Raw genomic sequence first — 23,888 nt, forward strand, 5'->3', positions numbered from 1 at the left:
AATATTGGTATTGTGATTTTGCATGCATGCACATTGTGCTCTGTGTGTCAATATTAGCCACCGACACCTATCGAGAAGACTTCAAGCAAAGGCAGTGAGGAATTTATGCCAATTAGTTCTTCACACAACTTTTTTGAATTCTTGAATTTGAATCATTCCATCTCAGAATTTTCTGCAAACAATGAGGTAAGAATCAAAGAGCATCAAGAATTGAAGCACATCAAGTCACTTATTCTTCATACACCATGTGTATTTGAAATGTACTACATGGACGGTTCATGTGATCTTGCAGGATACAGGAGGGGATTTGTTTGAATCAACAACACCATCACAGGACCAGCAACACTGGTATGCAAAGAGCTGGGATTTTAAAAAAAAAAAAAAAAAAGCAGATGACTTATATGCATTCTTGAAGAAAAATGCCTTGTATTAATTTAAATGAAAGTACTGGAAATACACGACTCACAAAAACATACGAACATTGGCTTTTGGGTGAAATTTCAAGATTAATCTAAAATGCAATAATGGCTTTACAGGTGAACTTAATTTGACCGTCCCAAACGTTTTGCACACTTCCGATAGTTTAATTCACATTAGTGTTTTCATGACGTTACAACACATTTCTTGATTCAGTTTTATTTGGTATTTAAATGACGGTGTTATGCTGCTGATTCATATAATCTGTTGCAATAGACATTATTTTGAGTAGGACTGTGGTCTGTGAGATGAAAGAAAGTATTTGAGGTCACCGTTCAAGCGAGCACCATCAGTTGGTGGAGGCCCCGAGCATATCTAAGGAATCAGAAATTGTGAGCATCACAACAGAATTGACGAGTGAAATGTTCATCAAGCTGGATAACAGTAAGGTTTGGGTGGAATGTAATGGGTTCTTCAGAAAACTAAAATGACATGATACGCTTTGCTTGCATTGCTTAATGTAATTTGTGTGTACACAGAAGAAAAAAAATTGTTTAGCTTTGTTGTAATAATCAGAATAATAATACCAATTAATTTGATTGCTTAATGATGCCAACATCACTAAATGTTTGTTTTTTGTTTTGTTTCAGGAGGGACGTTGAGGATTCAAGCCAATGGCAGTGTGAGTTCAGGGGTCAAATCAGAGCACTGAGACAATGGCTGATGTGTATGGAGATGAGGCTTCCCCCCTTTAACCTCAGGGTCAGTTTTTGCTTGTTTTCTTATTGTTGTCTCTGTACTCATCTCTGCTATTTTTCTCTTCCTCCTTCATCCCATTTCCATCATAAGGATTTATTTTCCTTTACCAGCAGGACTTTCGTGTAAACATCAGTGCATCTCTAAAGTATTTACACAAATAGAATAAGTTCTGAACTAATTGACTGACCTGCTGTGGGGATGGTTTTCAACAGTAGAAATTGGAAGACGAGTCAGGATTTCAGGATGGATGCATAGAGCAATGTACAGAGAAATCTTGGCTAAAGAGCCACTGCAGTGTGCTTGGGACTTCAGACTGCATAGGGCAAATATTTCTTCTTGCAGGACAACCAGCATAAGCAAACAACCAAGACAACAAAGTGGTGACTTTCTGAGAACTCTGTGAATGTCCTTGAGTGGCTCAGAGACCAGTCAGGAATCTTCTGGAGAGATCTGATTTTTTTTTTTCCCCCTGGTCTGGTTATTGGGTGGTCTATCAAGTTTTTTTTTTTTGGAGGGAGAAATTATTCCATTTTTGTACGAGGCTGTAACATAAAACGTGAATAAACTTAGACATTGTGAATACTTTTTGGATGCACTGTCTGTGACATTGACTTCAGCCCAGTAAAACAAAATGGATGGGTAGTTTCTTTTGTTTCTTTCTTTCTTACCAAACATAATACAATGAAAACCTAAATTTCTACTCCTGCAGGGAAACCTCTTTAGACCACAGGGAGGCAGAGGTGTGGGGGAATCAGGCTTTTTGTGCTTGGTCTGGGAAGCCAGGCTACACAAGTGTTTATCACTGGAGGCCCTCTGCTCACATGAATGAACATACTGAAAAGACATGAAATGCTGTGGGGATGACAAGGACAGGGTGTCGCAAAAGAAAAGAAAGGAAGGAGGAGCATTGCGGTAAATGTGATCATATCCCACTGTTTTATTGATCACCACTGTCACATGAATGTTTATATCAAGTGCATTTATTTTGCCACGGGGAAAGATGTATTAAGAAACATCTTTATTAAGAAAAAAATCACAAGAGCTTAACATGAAATTAGGTAATAAACATGTATAAGGACTTATATATATTTTTTTAAATGTGTAAAGTGTTCAAATATAAATTAGGGGATTTCTGGCAAAACAAATCTTGTCTGAAGTGAATTAGTTGAATTGAGCAATTAGTTGTGTTAGAGTATAGTGTTGAGGTGGATTATATGTTTCTAATTCTTCTAATTCATTGAGGGTTTGCAATATACATAGTATAGAATAAAATAAGTAGTAATATAAAATAAAGTTTAATAACAAATAGCATTATTTTGGGTGATTGATTCATTTCATGTTTTGTCAGATCTACATGTTTCACCAATGTGGCTTGAATGTTTTGGGTGGCTTGTTACCGTCCCCAATGAGAGTGTGTTAAATATGCACTTGGCTCTGTATTGCCTTTGTCATATTACATCCGGTTACAGACTATTGTCATGCTAATGTGTTTTGTCTGGCGCTCTGCTAGTTTTTTTGGTGTTTTGTTTTTCACGTTGTACCTTTGGGACTCGTTAGTTATCAGCATGAATGAGGACCTAGTAGATACAGACCTTTAACATCACACTTCAGAGGGTCTCACACCTGCTCCTGAAGACATGAAGTATGCCATAATTATCTGTTTGAACAGAAATGTTGTCATTTTTTTAACCTTTTTGTGGAACATTTTTTGACTGATTATTACATTTATAATTCCAGGCTTGAAATAAACAGCATCGCAGCTTGTGAGGGAAAAGTTGCATTGTGCATCTCATCAATACACACTGCCATATTTTGTCATATATGTCGACCAATAATAAGAGGGGTCTTCATTTCCTCAGGGACAAGGGGTTTCCTTGCCCAGAATATGGTAAACATTGTCACCCCCCCATAAATTTCTTTCCATAGAACCTTGAGCCTTTCGTAGGCTTCTGTCCCACTGAGCAGTGAACAATTACAAGTGTTTTCGAAGGCATCCAATGCTGCGTTCACGTCAGAATTCGTCAGGGTTCGTTCGAGGTTGCAAATCTTCGCAGAACGTGGGAAATGTTTTAGTGAGTTTTCTTGTCGCAAGAAAATTTTGAAAATGTCCAATATTCCCATACGACAATAAAAGTACAGGCTGCTGACCGTTTGGTGAACATTTGGGACCTTGATTAAACCCTGACACTTGCAATTGAGTATTAAAAAAAAAAAAACTCAAATGTAAAACCGTATGATATGGTTGATCACCAAGTGGCTAAACCCTCATTCAAACCAAAACTGTAACTTCTAGCATCAAGGCAACTCGACACGGCCCAGAAAGCCCAATTGGGAAGTACTATATAGCCTTTCATTTACTTTTCTTTGAAGCAACCACTTTGGGTGATAAATGAATGTGCGTGAAAAGGGTTTCTGGTTTGACCTAAAGAATGAACCCTCCTTTTTGTGTCTCATGAACGGGGCAAATTACCATGTTTGGGGGAGGACACATTTTGAAGTCTTATTTAACAAAATTTAAGGAAAGCAGCATTAGTTTAAGAATGCAGAAATTTAGCATAACAATCCTGTACAATCCTCTGTTTTTAGGACTTGGTTTACTTTTTAGATAATGGGAACTTATTTAAATATGTGTTTTTCTTTTAATCTTTGATTGAATTTTTAACTCCTAACCTAAGTTCAGAGTCATGGATTTGATTTAAAAAAAAAAGAAGTTAAATACTTGAAATCACAGTGATCCAAAGAAACAGGTCTGTATATCAATCTGGCTGCAGATTGTCTATCGTAGGTTCTTAGAATACGCATGAGGAACTCTTCTTGAGCTCTCCCCAGGGGTTTGATAACATCACCCCACAGGCGTCATTTATGCCATTTCGCTCTTTCTGGCCTATGTCATTGACAGTTGTCTATTCTTCTCCACTTTAGTACAGTATTTTGTTTTCTATCAATTCCTCCAAAACTAAAAACAAGACGAGTAGTGTTTTAATTCTTTACGATAAATTGCATTAGAAACAGATTTAGAAAACGCTGAATTTGTTCTGAACTAAATATTAGGTTGGCTTTAAAAAACTAACATTTAACAGAGGAACACTCAACTTGTGAATTAGGTAGGGGAAAAAAAAACCTATCCGCGTGCGTGTCTGTTAATTGGAATTGTTAAGTAGGATATTGCGTGGGTGTATGCACAGTACAAGCGTGCATTTGTTAGTTGGATCAGTTGATTTGGTCCATTATTTGGCTGGTTGGAGAAATACAGAGGCAACAAAATAAAGAGGGCACGATATAAACTTCTGGGAAGTGACGAGCGTGTACACTTCCTGTGTGCTTATGTACACTTGCACAGAAAACAGTACTCTATTCTGTAGTTTTACGCTGGGAATGTTAGTCTTTGATTTACTGTAAACCCAAAATAAAAGTGCCCCATTTCTTATAACATCCAACAATGTTCACATGAATTGTTGCGTTAAACTAAGATTGGTAGTCCTCAGAAATATTACGGCATTTTTTAACAAGATATTTCTCATTAGGAGTCCTTCCTTTGCTTTTTAAGGCCATAAGCAGAGAAAATACTAATGGTGTTAGTATCATTGAATAATTCTTTGTTTCTGAGCAAGGATTACAATGGATGAAAGTAAAATGAAATGTAATTTGAGATATTTTGCAGAAATTTGTTGCCTTTCTTGCTCCTGAGGAGACATGCTGAATTGACTGAATGGAGAATTAGCAATGCAAGGGGGTTGGGATGTTGTATGTGTGGGTGGGTATCAGAGTGGGTGTGGGTCTCTTTTGTCGCCTGCACTTCTCTCCCTCACCACCAAAAGGGGAATGGGCTGAGGCAGCTGTCACTTAACATGTGAATGTTTTGAGGGCGGCCCGGGGGCCTTTAGAAAACTCTTTTTTTTTCTCCCCCCCACCCACTCAAGTCGCGGCAGCATGGAGTTTTTAAGCTGCTTTCAGATCCGCAGGACAGCCTTATCGGGTAAAACGAGGGAGGGTATGAGGGGAAAACCAAGAGAGAGGTAAAAGGGTCACTTTGCCATCCAGCTGCTTGGTACAGGATCAACCTGAGCAGCTTCAGACTTGGTGAGAACGACATCGTCTTGTGAAATGGATCTGTTCGGGTCTGACCTCCATGTATAAGCTGCACTTGGCAGTGAACTGTGGGAGTTCAATTGAGTCGTTGGAATACATTGTCTGCATCTCGGCACACTATCCCATCAGCGGCGTTAACAAGGAAGGAATTCCTCTATCACAGCTCTTACAACAAAGAAGAAAGGGAGAGGAGCAGAGAGCCGGTGGGAGGAGAAGTAAGCTGAGGGGAGGGGTGCACTGTGAGGGGAAAGGAGGAGGACATTGTTTCCCTGTGACTGTGGGCAACGGAAAAGCATGAGTTATCAGGACATGTGCATGGTTGTGTTTAGAAAGTGTGTTTGTAGGTGAGCATGTGTAAATGAGTGGAATTTATTGATTGTGTATTCAGGAGAGCATGCATGTGTTTGGGTGTGCAGCCTTCAGTTTGGGATGTTGGAACTGGGAGGCCACTCAAAGGATGCTCAGACAAAGCTTTTTTTCTTTCCTGTTTGAATGCTGAAATGGGACTGGCTGGATTCCTTTACTCATGTTGTTGGTCCCTGGTATAGGGTAAGTGTAATTCATGTAATATCTAACTGCCCAAACTCCCAGTATTAAACTACAATTTGTGTTTCCAGTGCATGAACTGGGAATTCACATCATCAAGGACTTTGGACTGGGGTTTGGCTATATTTGAGTAAAGAGCAATTACTTTGGACAGGCTGCAAAATTCCTGCAAAAAACATATATATGTATATTTTTGTACTATGGCCTATTAGTCCTGATTAACATCCTTGAGCCATTGGTTAACCTTTCTATAGAATACTATGGGCTTATTTTGTTATATAAGTCTTTTGAGTAAATGTATTGCCCAATATGCACATTCAGGGACCACTACAATCATTATTATTTTAATACCTCGCTTAACTGTGAGCGTAAAAGAGCACTACTCTACTGCTGTAATTCGGGATTTTTACTGTGCTGCTAGTTCCCCAATTGGATAATTTATTTACACCAAAGGATCATATTTTGTTCCTAATGAATTAAATTGAGTGCATTGATTTACTAGAAATAACAGTTGAGCGCAGAGAACCGGCTGGTTTGAATTAAAGTAGACCCGGGTTAAGTGATGAGATGGTTAGGTCATTGCAAGATAATGAAATGGATCAGTAGTATTATGGCTGCTAGCTCACAGACAGTTACTGGCATTTCAGATGCAGGAGCAACGGATTTTTAGAGTGCGTTGATTATAATGTAAATTGGGACAATGAAAAACATTATTTTCTGCGTAATTTGACCTCACCCTTCATACAGACCTAAAAAAAACAGAAACACAGTTTTGGGCAGTGGGTGACTGTTGCACAACTTAATTATTAATTTCATGAGATCACTGTGATGTGGCAATAAAAGACAGCACACCCATGCTTTTGAATTGTTAACCTATGTGGATATAGCCAGATACTCTGTTCCCCACTGGTGGGCAGTGATGTGAACTAACTGGGTAATTATTGATCTAGATGTTGAGGCTTTGTCTGGGACCACTCTCTGATCAGACTCAGTACTCCCCTGTGGATTATCTGACAGCATCAGCTGCCTGGTGAGACATACAGTATATGAGATGCAATTACTAATGGACATGAAGGCATCATACTTCAAGTCTCATTTAGTTAAAAGCCATGTCCTCTAGAATGTGTGTAGTTTAACATTTGTGTGAGAAAAACGAAATTCAAGTTCAATGTCATAATAAATGGTTTGTCGTTTTCCATGGCCACAGACTATTTGGATCACAAAAGATATTAAAAGCACACAGACTAGTATGAACTATAGGTGGTAAACAGTTAATTCCCATTTCTGTTTCAAAAGCCAACCCTCTATTTGTCTGTTGATGCAACACCGTTGTGGACCCTCTTTGGTCATCAAGTTAAGGTGACCTTGAGAGGTCTGAATTGGGACAGTACCGAAGGTAGCACACTGTGAAACTTGCAGGGACATTTGCTGTGATAGTCTGATGAGCACACCTTAGCTTCTTTAGTCCTAGATCACTGTACAAAAAAATTAAGGCAAACAACAGAAGTGTTTCTTCCAGTCCACTTGTGAACAAAGGACATACAAATCAGTGTCCAAAATATATGTTGATACTGTTAACACTAGTTTGACAACAAGTTTAATAGAAGTGGGTCACTTGGACTTGGCTGAGTGAATGGGATTGGCTCATTGCCACTGGTTCGTCATGCCGACAGTGGGATCGTTGACAAGCCTGTCACATTGATTTGTAAGACCAGAATATTTTAGCTGCGAGTTATAGCATGTGTGTATGTAGTCTAAATGAAAACAAAAGCACAGCAAACATCAGAGCCAAGTGTCACGCTAGGGTTCCTTCTGGCCAAGAAAGGAGTAATACAGAGAGCTGGTTTCATTTTAGCTGTGGCATGTAGTGCTGTGAAAAAACAGTGTATTTTTGCATGATGATTCATTTGTCTTATTTTAGGTAGCTAAAGGAGAATCTACATGCATGGCCGAGGGCTTTTACCTCAATTATTGCCTCATTAGCCTCTGGGCTGAAGGATTATGGGTAACCTCATAAGCCGGCCCAGCTGCCTGGGCCAAAAGTCCAAGCATGTGCGATCAGATGAGGACTTCCTGAAAGAGTGCTACCAACGACGAAAAGAGTGTCAGCCTCCTCACCATGGGCAGGATAAAAGCAAGGACAATGTGGCAGAGACAGTCAAGGAGGCACAAGAACTTCATCCCAAGAGAGAAGAAGGATCTCATACACCGGTTTCTGACAAACCCCTCCACAGCTCCCCTGCTTCCACAATCAGAAGTACCAGTACGTTGGATAACGCCTGGCAGGGCACCCCTTCTCCTGTAAAACCATCACGAAATGGGACACTGACTAGAAGAACTGTTCCCCCAGAGTATTCAAGATCTCCCTTGGCTTATCCTGACAAGACTGCTGCAGAGAGAAGGACTAGTTTTCACAGGGGAGACTCTAGAGAAGGAAGTCCCTGGTCGTGGAAGACGGTGGCATCACGGGAAGTGACGGAAGTGACGGAGGTGACTGAAACTATTGTGACTGAGATCGTGGAGGTGACAGAGTATCCAACAGGAGATAAGGGAGGGGACCCCATAATCACAAGAACTGTTCGAGTCCTGAATGGAGTTGCCCAGGAACTTGCTGAGGTTGATACAAAAAACTTTTAACATTATTAAATCACTCAATTCCTTCCATTCCATCCCTTTGTTTTGTCATCTAAACTAACATTGTGTATTATATAGCAATGCTTGGTCTCAATCTCTGTCAGTAGCCCGACGTTCATCTATCTACAAGTGTAATTAAAAAAAAAATGATGCAACCTTGTTCACTTCACAGCTCCAAGGTGATGGACACTCAAGCTCAGATCAAGAGTCCTGTGTGGATAAATGGAAGGTATGCTTTACCGTTTCATGTTAACAAAACTGATTAGATTTTGCCTTCTAAGTATTCATTCAATTAATTGATGTGGTCAATATTATGGGATGCATGATTTTCCTAAAGGAAACCAAGTCTACTTTGGCTCTGCGAAACATATCTACTGATACTGGGACGTTCCTTCAAAGTCTGGAAGCCTTGCTGACATGGGTGTGTGAAATAGAGGAGCTCACAGCTAATCAGAAGCCTCCATCTTCAGAAGTCAAAGTGGTTAAAGCACAGCTTCAAGAACAAAGGGTTTGTTTCTAATCTCCTTTCATACTCCATAGACACTTAAATTGCCTTGAGTAGGCAGATAAACCAAAATAGTTAAACTGGATGAAGGTATAGCAAGGTAAGACCTGTTTTGAATGAAAGAGAAAGTGCCCTGTTGAGGAGTGAGTGGGCAGAGTTTGCTTACCTGATGTTGGCAAATCTCAGAGGGAGGACCCTCTGGACCCTCCGGATTATGAATGAATATTGCATAAATCTTGACAGTGACGTTTCCATGTTTACTTCTGTCATGTGCATGCATACTAGCCAATTATTGTTGACATTGAACATCTTTTTTGACTCTTTTGGTGACGTCATAAATCATCAACTAAGCATAATATTGTACTGTATGTTTTAGCTCCTGCTGCGCCTTCTAACAGACAGACGGAAAAGTATCCATACTATGTTGTTAGAGGGTCCTCGGCTGGTGGAGGCCCACCCAGGAGAGGAGGGGGATCAGGCAAGGGTCAAGCTTTCTGCTCTCAAACAGAAGTGGGAGTCCATACAGTGGGAGGCGGATCAAAGGTCAGCTATTACAGGCATTGTCTTCAACACACACACCTCACTAAAGCTTATCAATTAACTATATTCTTTGTAGGAGGGACAGTCTGGAAGGCATTCTACCAATGGCCCGACTCTTCCAGGAAGGCGTAGACAATCTGCAGCAGTGGCTGATATCTGTTGAGCAGGCCCTAGCTGAACTACGCAATGCTGAAAGAGTGATGCTGAATCTTTCAGATGCCACAGAGAGGGCTAAGGTTGGAAATGTTGACCTCTTCTTCATAGTGTATTTTCTTTCTTTCTTTCTTTCTTTCTTTCTTTCTTTCTTTCTTTCTTTCTTTCTTTCTTTCTTTCTTTATTTCTTTATTTATTTATTTATTATTATGATTATTTTATTATTATTTATACAAGTCGAACTTGACATGCAGTCATTTCTTTTCTGGCATTATTTATTTATTTATTTATTTATTTATTTATTTATTCATGTATTTATTATTATGATTATTTTATTATTATTTATACAAGTCGAACTTGACATGCAGTCATTTCTTTTCAGGCATTCACTGATGAGATTCAGGCTAAAAGTGCGGCGCTTGCAAAAGTTCAAAAAACAGGCCATGAGCTCATGGAAGTGATTTCAGGTAATAATATATCCACTAAATAATTAGGATTTCATGATGATTGCTAAACCGAAGGTGACATTTACAAGCCCTTCCTCATTACTTTATATTACTATGTTAAATGTAAAGTGCTTTGTTACAGCTGCAGCTGTTGCAAAATGCACTATATAAACAAAGTTATATGGTATCGCATTGTCTCGTATTGTATTGTACTATACCAATGATATATGGTGACTGTGATTTCAGAGGAGGAAGAACACCAGGTGCAGGAGAAATTAGATGGACTTCGCATCCGATGCTCCGTGCTAAATTTGAGTAGTCTTGATGTACTACAAAGGCTGGAGCAGGCTCTGGAAGCATCCAATCGCTGTACATCCAGCCAGGAGGACCTCCACCTGTGGCTGGGTCGTATTGAGAGAGAACTCTTGGGTATAGCAGGACCACAGACATATGGCGGAGATGCAGTGCTATGTGCAGCTGAAAGACAGAGGGTAAGATCAAGCTGTTGAAAAAAATGTTAACCTAAAATATCCAAGTTACTTTGTTACCAAGCTCCCCAGACATATGGTTGTCATTCTATCGAGTTCATCAACATTTGCTAATTTATCAACCAAGATGGAATCATATTAATTGCTGGACTTCACATGTTTACATTTAACTAATGTTCCTCTCATTTACAAGACAGTCCAGCAAACGGAAAATACATATCTTCAATTATCAGTCAATTAATGCTCGGATAATGCAAGTGGATTTAAAGTTATTGTTACTTACAGCAGTGACAAATGCAATACAATAGCTAGTTAAGTACTGTATTAAATATAGCATTACATTGGTGAGACTAGCCAGACTGCATTCTCAATTAAATGTTAGATCAGTGGCTGTAAACTACCTTAAATATTTGGGAGAAACCAAAATGTCAGACCAAGATTAAAATCATTTGGCTTGGGGGTACGTTACTTTTATAAATACTATTCATACTACTTTATATAGTTGTGTTTTAATGACCCTCGTCATATTTTTGATGACTCTATTTATGTTTTAATAGCTCGAACAGGCTGTAGTGAAAGAAGTGGCTTGGTTTAAGGATGCAGCGCTAAGACTTGAAAAGATGAAAACTGTTCACCTGGATCAAGACCTCATATCAGAACAACTCAATGAGCAGAAGGTTGTGCACATTGAACACTACTTTGATTTGTATTGTAAGAGATTTTGTATAAAGGTGCAATTTAACTGATTCAAAGCACAAACAAATTGGGTGTTTTGTCTCCTGGGTAGATTTTGGCTGTGGAGATTCTTCAACACAGGTTCAACATTGAGAAGATGGTAAAAATAGCTGAACTCTTGCAAACATACAGCGAGGAAAGTGAAGTGTGGAATCTACAGGTAAGCACTTTACCACATAATACTTTGTATGCAGTGTGTTGTTGGAGTTTTAAAATTGTCCTTTTATCTTTCTATCCAGACCCCATTAGATGCCTTACAGGAACAATGCGCCACTACATCAGCGACTAATTCCCATGGAGTTTTGCAGCTTGAGCATGCTCAGTCACTTGTTGTTCAGTTCTCGGAGGGCCTTACTGAGGTTTCACCCTGGCTAGATGAAACACAAACCCTTGTTGGGCAGCTCTCCCTCAGCACAATCAGCTTTGAAGCATTACGTGAGCAACAAGACCTTTTACAGGTAAAAAGAGCCTTCTCCATATTACATCATTGCGTCTCTTCTAGTGAACAAAAAAAAGCCTTTTTACCTTACATTTTAAAAGTTCAGATGTGTTATATAGAAGTAATTTTCCTGTTATCTAAATGTCAAGAGCTTTATCTCCTAAGATCCCGATTCCCAAATCAAGAATGTTCAATTGTGTGCTTACACGTTCCACATTTGGTAGACATAATTCTGGCTGCGCTCGGTCAGTAGATCAGCTTCTGTTTCCATGAGCAAGTTTGTGCCCATTTTTACACACACAAATCTTCAGCACATCAGGGTGTAAGACTTTAAATTCAGTGATGTTAAACAATTTAATTCTTTTCCTCCTACTTTAAGGGTCTCAGAGAGTCAATAGCTGAACATCGGCCTTTGATCACACGCTTATGCTCCTTGGCCAAACGCCTGTTCGAGCTAAACCCAATTCAGGGAGAGGGATTTTGCCGCAAAGCCACGGAGGCTGAGGAGCGGCACAGAGCCATCAGAGAACGTGTCAGAGAGACTGCCATTGTACTTGAAGACTCCCTACCCAGATTCACTCAAGTAAGGTTCCACCAATTGTAAATTAGGATCATGCAAGTACACTTATTTGATAACAAATTTTCCAGTAAGGCAATGGCATAAACAGCACGTGGGTGTTTGAATGACAAATTGGGACGTATCGCTTGCTCAAAGGAACAGGAATTCAGTAAACATGCAAATCAATTCAACAACAGCACTACAAATAATATGTGCATATTTGACTAATTACGCTGTATTGAATATGAAATGTATTTTGCAATGAAATTAACAGTACTAGTATGTACTTGGCAGCATGGTGGGGTACTGGTTAGCACGTCCGCCTCACAATTCAAAGGGTGCAGGTTTGATTCCACCTCCGGCCCTCCCCGTGTAGAGTTTGCATGTACTTCCTGTGCCTGCGTAGGTTTTTTTCAGGCACTCTGGTTTTCTATCACATCCTCAAAAACATGAATGGTAGGCAAATTGAACACTCTAAATTGCCCGTAAGTGTGAGTGTGAATGCGGATGGTTGTTCATCTCTGTGTGCCCTGTGATTGGCTGGCAACCGGTTCAGGGTGTCCCCCGCCTACTGCCCGATGACTGCTGGGATAGGCTCCAGCACGCCCGTGACCCCTGTGAGGACAAGCAGTACAAATAATGGATGTACTAGTATATAAGTTGGAACACCACAATTAGGTTTACCAAATATTTATGGAATCTCTCTAATGTGGATGAATTGCTATTTTAATATCTAGTTTTCCACATAAATTTAGTGTTACGAATAAAATATTTAGTTATGCATGTAATTTGCCAAGAAAGTCAGAGCAAAAATTCAAGTGTTACACTGTATTTTGTTGCAATAATAATGCAACCATTTTAATTTCTTTAGCTGAATGAGAGGATGGTTCTTCTCAGAGAAAGTCTTGACCGCCTGCGCAGTCACATCCAGAGTCCAACACCTCTTCAGTGTCTGACCCAGAGGATTCAGGAGCAACTACATGACAACAAGCACTTGCTGTCTGAACTATCCAAATTGGAGCTCAGCCTCACAAGTGTCAAGACACAGGCACAAGACTTGCTGACTAACACAAGGGCGGCAGGGATTACATCCCTCGACACGGGTGATAATCATTGCTTGAATGTTACTTTTTTACATTCCTCACAGACAGAGATGTTGCCTTAATCCATGTCACAGTCATCTACTCACAATGGCGGAGCTAGACTTTTATCCTTTGGGGTCAAGGGGTAGCCAAGGCTAGCTCAGTGGTCCGCCAAGCAAAAAACAATTTTTAAAACGCCCCAAATTCTTCCGAAAATCTGATAAACATACATTATGTGTTCTCTATGGATACTGAGGCAAAATGTGAATACAGATTCTGATTTTTTTTTTAAAATACCTAAAAGTCAATTATCTGGCCTGGTGCCTACGGGGGGGCGTTCATGCACATTTAAGTGTGTGGGGGAGCAGTGTCTCTGCGGCCTCCCCTTTAGCTCCGCCAGTGTCTACTCATATTAATATTCCACACTTGCTGTGTCAATGCTTCTCACCCCGAACTTTGTGACATCTTTACAATACTAGCAATCCAGGAGCAAGTCTCAATTCTTTCCCAGCTGTTGGATGAGACGCATAGTCAGGTCCAAGAAAGGGAAAGCTGGTTGCTCAAACTACTGAATCTATCCATGAAGTTTTGGAGTGATGTTGCTGAGGTCACCGCAGCTCTCAGTAATGCTCAGCAAGCAGTTTTGGATCTTAATGCAAGCCAAACGGACTGTGAAACAATCCGCCAGTGCTTAGAGACCATGCAGGTTGGCTAGTGAAGTCTTAAGCCTTACAGTGTTACAAAACACAAATTTTGACATAATTATTCCTTAAATTTGACATCCAACAGACACTCAGGGAAGACATTGACACTTTGCAAGGAGATTTAGACACCCTTGGTGTTCTCGGAATGGATCTGATGTCAGCATGTGGGGACACAGACAAACCGGATGTCACAAAAAGCCTGGATGAAGTAAGGAGTATGATTAAATTTATCATTTGTGATGATATGAGATGTAATGAGAACAACAATGTGTTTGACCTTTTTAAGCTTTATTGCCTGTGGAACAATTTGAGTAAATTATGGAACGAATGCCGTGAGAAGCTGGAGGAGTCCTTGCAAATGTCCTTAAATTACCAAGACACTATGCAGGTATGTATATGATTATGGATCTTTTGTGTTTAATAAAGGAGCAGGTACTAAATATTAGTGTATGTTTATTCATGCATCTTGTTCAGTGTGAAAATTAGTCAGTCAGCCTAACATTTTACATTTTAGGGACTTTTTGAGTGGTTGAAATCTGCAGAATTGAGGTCAACAGAAGAGTTCATGGTTGGAACTGACCTAGAATCAGTCAAAGAGCAGCTGCGTGAACTCAAGGTGAGCATTCACTATGATATATAGCGCGAGTAGCAGGCCCCACTACATATCACTAGTTGATTAATTCTGTTATTTGTGTTTCTCAGGAATTTAAGCGAGAACTGTACCAGAAGAAGATTGAAATAGAAAGCCAAAACCATCGCTTTGTATTTCGATCGTCACCAGGCTCAGTCTCACCCCTGTGTGACTTTCGACTGCGTTGGGACAATCTGGAGTCAGAAACTGTCAACAGACAGGTGAGCGAGTGTCTAGCTAGCTACTTTTTTTGTTTGCAGATGTACTTTTTCATATACTTTTTTGTTTGCAGCATCAACTGGAGTGTGCGCTACTAGGTTTGGGACAGTTCCAAAACACACTGGATGAATTACAGACATGGCTTGCCCATACTGCTGAACAATTGCGGGGCAAAAAAACAATCAGCATCGACCTGCAGGCTTGTGAAATAGAGCTGGCAAAACATAAGGTTGGTGATGAGATAATAATGTTCAATAGTGAAAATGCCTGCAAAGGAAAGTCATTGTGGCAAACATCTCTCAAATTACGAACAATAAAACCTCAAATGATAAAAAGAAACATACCTACGTACATGTACTGTTTCCTGAAAAAGTTATGTTTGCACAAATTTGTCCACATAAATATGTAACAAAAATTTCCAGACATAATCCAAGAACAAGCTCATGACATTAACTATGGAACATCTCTCTTTTGTTACAGGTGTTGCGTAATGATGTCATGTCTCACGTTCGCACAATGGAATCTTTGAACCAGGCAGGCAAGGAGTTGCTAGAAGTTGGGTCCGGGGACTGTGCACATAGTCTTCAGTCTCGACTGGACCAACTCAGTGAAAGCTGGGAGTTTGTTTGTTGTGAAACTGAACGTTATCAGCTGGAGTTAGAGAACAGACTCAGTCAGGTAATGATTTTTAATTGTAAGTGTATAATTACGGGGTACCGTCTGTAAAGCAGCTCAATATCCCATTACCATGATTTTTATGAGATCTCCTTTTTGGGTTACCAATAACATGTTTGTGCACCTTTACTCAAGTAAAATACATTTTATGTCATCTTTTGCAGGTGCAAGATATTACAATGGAAATTCAAGACCTCCTGCAGTGGTTGGACAACACAGACATCAGGTTGCCATCTTCCAAATCCATGTGGGGAATGCCAGAAACAACCACTGAGAGGCTTAATGCTCATTTGGTGAGACACACAAACTCTTTTACAAACTTTGTAACTCAAAGTGAACCTACTTGCTTTGTTCTGCACACCCGTAACAGGAATTATGCAATGAGACAGACTCAAAGCTTCACACCTATACAGAGGTGAAAAATGCCATTCAAAGAATGCTGGAAAGCAGCAATGTTGTGCCGGGATCAAGTACAGAACACAGCCTGTCCATAATAGAACAAAAGTGGTCTTCCGTGTACAACAAAGTTCAAGAGCGAAAGGTCTCTCAACTCTTCCATTCTGCTTCATCCATTATTAATCTTAATGATTAAGACATGATACAGTTGCGTATTGTTTTTTTCCCCTTCTTTTAGGCAAAGCTTATGAATGGCTTGAAACTGGCCAAGGAATTCCACAGTGACATCCAGGACCTTCTCACCAAGATGTCCAACTGTAAAGAGTCTATTGGACTCCTCACACCTCCCAGCTTTGTTCTGGACACAGTTTACAACCAACTACAAGATCACAGAGTAGGGTTTGTTTTATACGTCATTCTTGTTGTTGCTTTTCAGCATGACTTGATGTAATAACTGTTTATTGTTTAATTTATACATATCTGTAAAGACGCTGGTGGATGAGGTGAATGGTTATGGGGAGAAGAAGACCACGGTGGAGAGTGCTGGCAGTAGACTTGCTGCGCTTAGCAGGAAAGAGGACTGTGATGTCATTCATAACCTCATCATGACTGTCCAGGATCGCTACAAAAAACTACAGCAGTGTATTTCAGAGAGAGGCATTGCACTAGAGGAGGTCAAAAAGAATGCCAAACAGGTAGAGGGTTTTTTATATTTACAATCACCAACCATTATAAGCATTAACCTTGAGTGTGAAACATGGCATCCCATTTTGAACTGACTGACTGTTACCTCCTCTATTTCAGTTTAATGAATCTTGGCGCCTCCTGGTGGACTGGATGTTTGAGGTAGAAGAAACCTTAGACAACCATAAAGAGATTGCACAGTCACATGAGGAGATTAAACAACAACTAACTGAGCAGAAGGTGCGGTTCACGTTAAACAACAGCTTTGTCATTCGTACATGTTCACTGATCCCGATCATTTTCTTTAGGAGTTCCAGAAAATGCTCAGATCCAAGAGGCCAATGTATGAAGCGACGCTAAAGAGTGGCCGCAAACTTCATGAACGAGCTCAAAGCAGCTATGACCAACAGCACCTGGAAAACCTCCTGGCTGAATTGAAAGACTCCTGGGACACCATCAATGGAAAGTCAACGGAGAGGTATCAAGATACGTTATTGTTTGCAGGAGAATATTAAATCCTAAGTTTAAAACTTACTTATGTTTTTCTACTTGCAGACAACACAAACTAGAGGAAGCGTTGCTGTTCTCAGGAAGGTTCACTGATGCTCTTCAAGCTCTGAATGGCTGGCTTTATAGAGCTGAGCCCCACTTAGCTGAGGATGTTCTTGTCAGTGGAGACAAGGACATGGTCAACAATTTGATAGACAAACATAAGGTAAGGCAAGAAAACTGAATTTTGACATTACTAGTTCCATGTTCTGCGAAACACATTGTATTTTTAACTACAGTATATCACATTCCCAAGAATCACCTTCTTTCTTGTTTTGCCCCGATGATCATAATATTTCATTTTTGTTCTGACTCTGAAACTTTGAGAACTGATTTGAAAGTAACGTTGTCGTTTTCTTCCCAACGCAGCTGAGTGCTTTCTATTGGCTGACACACTTTCATTCACAGAATGATGCCCTCTCAGAAATTGTCTTACTTCATATGCATTTTATTAGTGTCACAATTTCGCACATTCTCATCATTGTTCTTGTGTAGGCATTTCAAAAGGAGCTGGGGAAGCGGGCAGGGTGCATCAAGACCCTGAAACGCTCTGTAAAGGACCTGACCAAGAGCAGTACGGCTGATTCCCACTGGCTGCAGGAGCAAATGGATGAACTGGAGAGCCGCTGGGAGGTGGTGTGCAGGCTGTCAGTCGGCAAACAGGACAGACTTGAGGCTGCACTTCAGCAGGTAGTTCAAGCTTAGTATTAGTAACTTTGTGCTATGTGATACTTAATAAATGTTGATAGTATTGCTAACTTTCATATCTTGATCTTTGTTCTCTTGAGGCTGAGAAATTTGATGGCCTTGTCCACTCGTTCATGGAGCGTCTCAGTGAGGTGGAGAGGCTTTTTAAATACGGTGTCATACCGGAAGAAGAAGAAAGTTTGCTTGCCTTCCACAAACACAATGAGGTAAACACTGTTTACGCAGGTCAGAGTAAAAAAATAAGTCTGATTAGGATTAGTGAGCGACTCAATAAAGTCTGATAATGGGAACTTTGTCGCTCGTGGTTGTATTCGTAGATCATTAAAAAATGTAATACATTCATGAAAAATTGACTTTTGCGTACTTTTCCACAGGAAACAATGTTTACCTTAAAAACACAATCAGCAGAGTTGGAGAATATCCAGTGTCTGGGTCAAAAGATCCTCTCCTCTTGTCATCCAGACTCAGTCGTAACCCTCAAGTCTTGGATGGGTGTCACCAAGACCCGCTACGAGGAGGTGAGCGATCTTGTGCCAGCATAATGACAAATGACACATTCATTCTTCAGTCAATGGTTTGCCAGTTACACTTAGTACTGGTACAGTATTCCTCATTAGAGAATCCCTTTTGTGGTTTTCTGAGATAGGTTCTGACATGGGCCCAGCAACAAGGCTTAAGGATCCAGACGACTTTAGCTTTACTGGAGGAAGAGAGAGCGGAAGTCCAGAGGCTGTTGGAATGGATCTCCTCAGCACAAGAAGCTCTCAGTATCAGAGATGAAGAACCTGTGCCTGAAAACACAGAGCAGAACCAAGAATTTATTGAGCAGCACTGTGTATGTTTTTTACTATCATGTAAAAAAGAAGGGTGCCTAACCCTTTACCACATGTCAGCTAAATTCGATTTCCTTCTGCAGGTGTTCATGGAGGAGCTCAATAAGAAGCTACCAGAAGTTGAACATGCAACAAAGTCCTGCAAACGCAAGAGTGTTTCAAAACATCAGGTTTCACCCTTCAAACGAACAATCACAAGTAAGGACACCACTGTTAATGTGCTACTCATAAAGCAATGTCAACAATTTGTGTTTAGAATTTATTAGACTTCCACGCTTTGTCTACCCAGAGAGGCGGAGCACTCTAAAGTTGCAGCCTCCAGCACCACTCCCCCTGGAGCACCTTGACCCCCAGACCCCACTGCTCAGTCAGCTGGTCAGTCAGTGGCAGCAACTTTGGCTCCTGGCGGTAGCAAGACAAAAACATCTTGAACAACACCAGCAAAAACTCAAAGAGGTTATTGCGTTTGTTGAGAATGAAACAAGTACACTGTTGGATGAGTCCAATGTGAATGGACCCATTGTGATTATTTTTTTACTAATTTTGATGTGACATTAAGCCCTGTATTTTTGCTTTTTTTTTAAAATGCAGATTGAAGAATTTGCCAACTTTGACTTTAATATTTGGCGAAAACGTTACATTCAGTGGATAAGCCATTTGAAGTCTCGCATCCTAGATGTATTCCGCAACATTGATCGGGATCAGGATGGACGCATCAGCCAGAAAGAGTTCATTGACTATGTCCTGGCTTCGAGTAAGACCTACTGCCGTTTCTCTTTTGTTGTTGTGTGTACTAGTAAATGTGAAATTCATAAATTACCAATTACGAATGAAAATTGACCAGTGAATGTGATGCTGTTAACAGAACAGAAAGCCAGACAAATTTCCGACTGCGCCTGATTACTACTACTATTTAATAAAGTAATGAAAAACTTTTCAGAAGGCACTCTGAAGCCATTACACCAAAGGATGTGTAAAAATGTGCTTTTACAAATTAAATGCAATCATCTTTTTGACTCATGTAATCCATTGTCACCAACATCATGTCCATAAAGCTTTTCTGTACTGTGAGTATTTAATTGTATTATTATTACTTCCCTGTATCAACTGACCTCTCTCCCCACCCCATTCACTGCAGAATTCCCCACCAACTCGCTGGAGATGAACGCAGTTGCAAACATTTTTGATATGAACAGTGATGGTTTCATTGATTATTATGAGTTTGTGAGTGCGCTGCACCCCAGCAGAGACCCTTACAGGAAAACTCTGGACGCAGATCAAATCAATGAAGAGGTACATTGCTTACGAGTGGAGAAATTACTTGCCGTGACTCAAATGGTTCACATACTTTTGCATATTTCTTTTTGCAGGTGAGCCGTCAGGTATCACAATGTAATTGTCCCAAGACGTTTCAAGTAGAGCAGATCAGTGCCAACAGATACAGGGTGAGTTATGTTTCTTTTTGCCTTACAAGAAATATGTTTGACAGTGAATTGTCATTGCAAGTTTTCAATTGTGTGCAGTTTGGAGATTCCCAACAGTTGCGGATGGTGCGTATGTTGCGGAGCACACTGATGGTCAGAGTGGGAGGAGGCTGGACTGCTTTGGATGAGTTCCTGGTGAAGAACGATCCCTGCAGAGGTAAGGTTACTGCAAACTGGACTTGTCTCAATTTTTACTTCAAGGTCACAGTTTGATGACAGAATGCATCAATAAACATAACAAATGCATCTATAAAGATAAAGAAATATAGCAAGTCATTAATTTTAATAATAGTACGGTAGTATCAAGGTTGTTTTAAGTTCCAAGCATCAATCACAAAAGATGGTTGTAGTTCCCAACCGATTACCACTAAACTTTGTGGGAAATGAATGGCTGAGGAACATTTCGGTGCACATCATGTATCGAGAAAAACAGCAAGTTCAACAAATCTTTTATTTATATGAAAACTTGAGAGAAAAAAAACAATAACAAAAAAGATCCTTTATTACAGCCTACAGGTGGTTTCAGTAAAGGTCTGCAATATATTGTACAGTGTTGACCTTGTTTATGTTTGTGTGCAAACTTGTTGAAACCTTTCTGCTAAACAAAAGAAAAACATGCGATGGTCAAAGAAAATAAGAATATGCATTGAAACCTTGAAACTGTGGTCTAATGAAAAATACAAATGACCTGAGAATGAACAAAATCAGACATTGGATATGTTTAGCCTCGATGTGAGGGAACAGATATGCACTGTGAGCAAAATAGCTGAGAACAACATTATTTTTGATTAGAGGTGAACTCAAATGTAAATGTGCATGAGAGTTATAAGGCACCATCAAAATATTGAATTAAAGGTTAGTTTTGTCCGACTTATTTCATTATTGTTATCTTTATTAAATTTTTGGGACTGTAATTCAAAAGCAATGCTGTGACTGTCATTAGTTGGATTTGTCTACTTTGTTCATCATTACATTTGTCTTTTGTTATTTCTGTGACAATTAAGAAATTCTTGAATGGGTAACAACGTTCTAAAAACTGCACTTTTGCCACAGTAAAAGGTCGGACCAACCTGAAGATCAAGCAAAAGTACTTATCTCCCACAGCGAGCACATCGAAAGGTTTGACTGTCAGCAGGTCCAACTCAAGCCTCAGTCTCTATAGCAGCGCCTCCGCCCCCACCAGCCCCATGACACGCAAGGCAAGCTAGGACTTACTCACACGTTTGCCACCTTTGATTGTGCATTACCACTTCATGTTAAATATTTTTGTACTTCACAAATGGCACCTGACTAGCAAGTCTTGCTTTTCAGGCTTTACTCCGCCGAAGTTTTTCAGGCGACCGTTGCATACGTCCACGAAGTTCCATTGCTGCATTAGGATCTGAACTCCTGTTTGTTTCTACAGAAGGCCACAACTCTCTATCACCATCAGGTCAGGCAATAACCTTTTATCTCAAGTGACTGCATGTGCAGTCTGTTCTTTATACAATATATCACTTTGTTTTCATTCTTTCTCATCCTCCAGAAGAAGCTGAGAGGCTGCTCCCTACATGATTGCCTCTGCCTTCAAGCTCCACGTGTGCACTAAACCCAAACAGCCTTATGGCCCTGAATGACAGACATACTGATAAGTAGAAATGTTGTGGTCGAACACAAAATGCAGACCCTGAAAAAAAACAACAGAAGGTCAAGATATAGAAAGATCTGCAGCTTTGGAGTGTCTGTTGAAACTCTCCAAGTGTGAAGAATCAAACATGTTCACGCTCCAGTTGCAATTTACACATAAAAATATAAATGGACACTGGAAGGTTTTGTAAATGTTTTGCATGGAAACTTAATGCATGGTTGCCTTATGATCATTTTTTTCCCCTTAGCAATGTTTACTGATTTTTATATTATCAGAATCAGTAAGTATAAACGGCTATGTAGTTTGTCTGTTTAACCTAATAGTGTACATTGTTCAGTTGCGAACATTTACTGCCATGGGAAAAAAAAAGTATGTTCTTTGTTTGTCCACTGAGAATCCAAAAACACAAATACCAAAACCACTATTAATTTGCGAGGATACAGTATGTTGGTCCTCAATTGTACAATGTAAATTGGGTTTTTTTGGGGTTGTTTTTTTGCTGCTGCAAAGATGATATTTTTGGCAGGGCCACAACCTTGTATCATTTACGGTTTCTGAGGCCGTGCGTTTAAGTGATCTTGCATTGTTTTTAATGCTTTTAGGAAAATGTCATCATTGAAAATTGTGCATCCAACAAATGCAATGACATTTTGAATAGTCGACTACTTTGTCAAGATTGTTTTTAAGGGGGATTTCATGGAACATTGCTGTGAAAGTGTCGATCTGATATTTGCTTTTTATTGCAGTAAAGGTTTTTGTTTTTCCTTGAATTTTCTTCACATATTAAGCACTTTCTTACTACATTACAGGTTGATTTATTAGCAAAAAATGTAGTAGTTATGAGATACATGTTAAAGTCTGTTTTTGTACATAGCCATCAAGTCTGTTTTCCAAAAATACAATTCAGAATTGATAGTATTTTTTTGCTTGTCTAGCAACTTGTACCAAAAGTGCATCTTGTCTCTTGTTTTTCCTTTCTGTAGTGTGGAATGTCTCTTACGGTCAGCTCACATGTAAACAACACAATTGTGCACTGCTTTATTGCTCGTTTTACTATGTGATAAATGAAAGATACCAAGCAACTTTACATAAATTAAAATTTTCTTTTGGGGTACTGTCTATCCATGACAATTAAACAAGCTGGTCAGTGAGAGAACAATACATTTTCGCTATCTTTGTAAATAACTCAGCTTAAATGCACCATTTTATGCTCTAGTTTTTCAGACCTGGTATTGCAGACAGAAGGTGAAATACAGTAGGGTTGAGTCTATGCAGGTGAATTGATTCATTAAATATTTTTAAGTATAGAATACGCCTTTTGGCCTCAATTTGTTTGTATTGGGATATGGGTTATACTGTGGAGAAACAACATTTCAACTCATTTACTATGCACCTTTAACTTAATCTTTACATGTTCCTGTATTCAGCACTCTTTACGATGTCCAATTTTGGCGACCTCTCAATTTAGGTCACTAATCATTTTCTGTTGAAGTGCACCAATAAATGAATCATTTGTTACAAAATTCAAATATTGGTTGTGATTATCGCCTCAATATGATTCTAGTATTAAACAATCACATTGTAAGTCACTGATTTTGCTGTATTTTCTATCCCAAAAAGTTATTTGTTTGTTTTTCATGCCATCAGTTACCATGTTTTGCCATCACGTCAAAGTAATAGTAGTATTACTTGCAGTTGTAGTTATAGTGGTAGTACAGGCTGCAATAGAGTAGCAGTACTAGTGTTATGTGAAAATGTAGGCTATATATGCATGCATAGACCTCTGTTGTGCATATTATATAATCATCAAGTCTCAGTGGGAGAAATTTTATCTGTGGAGCCTCATCTCAGTTTGCTATCCCGCTGTCAATGTTTCTACAAACAGTCATACTGGTTCAAACACATAGGCCAGCAGTTTTCAAAAGAAAGGAACGTATTGTTCTTTGAAAGTACTGACCATGACCCAAGATCAGAACAACACCCTGC

General features: G+C 39.7%; 1 protein-coding gene across 3 annotated transcripts; it reads left to right on the plus strand.

The window, feature by feature from the left end:
• The first annotated feature begins 164 nt into the window (after positions 1–164).
• Positions 165–23,431, plus strand: macf1b (microtubule actin crosslinking factor 1b). 3 transcript variants are annotated; one of them, XM_088386076.1, is made up of 40 exons: positions 165–348; positions 1,068–1,179; positions 8,618–8,674; positions 8,783–8,953; positions 9,327–9,493; positions 9,567–9,726; positions 10,026–10,110; positions 10,336–10,580; positions 11,135–11,254; positions 11,365–11,472; positions 11,552–11,770; positions 12,131–12,334; positions 13,182–13,413; positions 13,872–14,098; positions 14,182–14,304; positions 14,383–14,484; positions 14,611–14,712; positions 14,799–14,948; positions 15,020–15,175; positions 15,427–15,624; positions 15,786–15,914; positions 15,992–16,162; positions 16,256–16,411; positions 16,506–16,712; positions 16,822–16,941; positions 17,010–17,179; positions 17,257–17,416; positions 17,746–17,940; positions 18,039–18,164; positions 18,333–18,476; positions 18,605–18,793; positions 18,875–18,989; positions 19,081–19,247; positions 19,383–19,545; positions 19,930–20,084; positions 20,162–20,236; positions 20,315–20,432; positions 21,329–21,474; positions 21,587–21,707; positions 21,801–23,431. In XM_088386076.1, exons 2-40 carry the CDS (start codon positions 1,141–1,143, stop codon positions 21,827–21,829), a joined length of 5,721 nt encoding a protein of 1,906 aa, XP_088242202.1. In that variant the 5' UTR covers positions 165–348; positions 1,068–1,140; the 3' UTR covers positions 21,830–23,431. The 3 variants fall into 3 exon arrangements, with proteins under 3 accessions (XP_088242202.1, XP_088242201.1, XP_088242200.1); XM_088386074.1 differs by lacking the exons at positions 165–348; positions 1,068–1,179 and adding exons at positions 5,511–5,814; positions 7,733–8,427; XM_088386075.1 differs by lacking the exon at positions 165–348 and having other exon boundaries at positions 957–1,179.
• Positions 23,432–23,888: the final 457 nt, after the last annotated feature.

Source organism: Syngnathus floridae, chromosome 10 (genome assembly GCF_059516105.1).
Source record: "Syngnathus floridae isolate MCC-2025c chromosome 10, RoL_Sflo_1.0, whole genome shotgun sequence".
NCBI lineage: Eukaryota > Metazoa > Chordata > Actinopteri > Syngnathiformes > Syngnathidae > Syngnathus > Syngnathus floridae.

What these genes read in the sequence shown, in the direction of transcription:
- macf1b (XM_088386074.1), top strand. Translation starts at nt 7,813, where the DNA reads ATGGGTAACCTCATAAGCCGGCCCAGCTGCCTGGGCCAAAAGTCCAAG. An exon ending in GTGCAGCTGAAAGACAGAGG is followed by an intron (nt 10,581 to 11,134) that starts GTAAGATCAAGC and finishes ATGTTTTAATAG; the next exon opens with CTCGAACAGGCTGTAGTGAA. An exon ending in CCAAGACCCGCTACGAGGAG is followed by an intron (nt 18,477 to 18,604) that starts GTGAGCGATCTT and finishes TTTCTGAGATAG; the next exon opens with GTTCTGACATGGGCCCAGCA.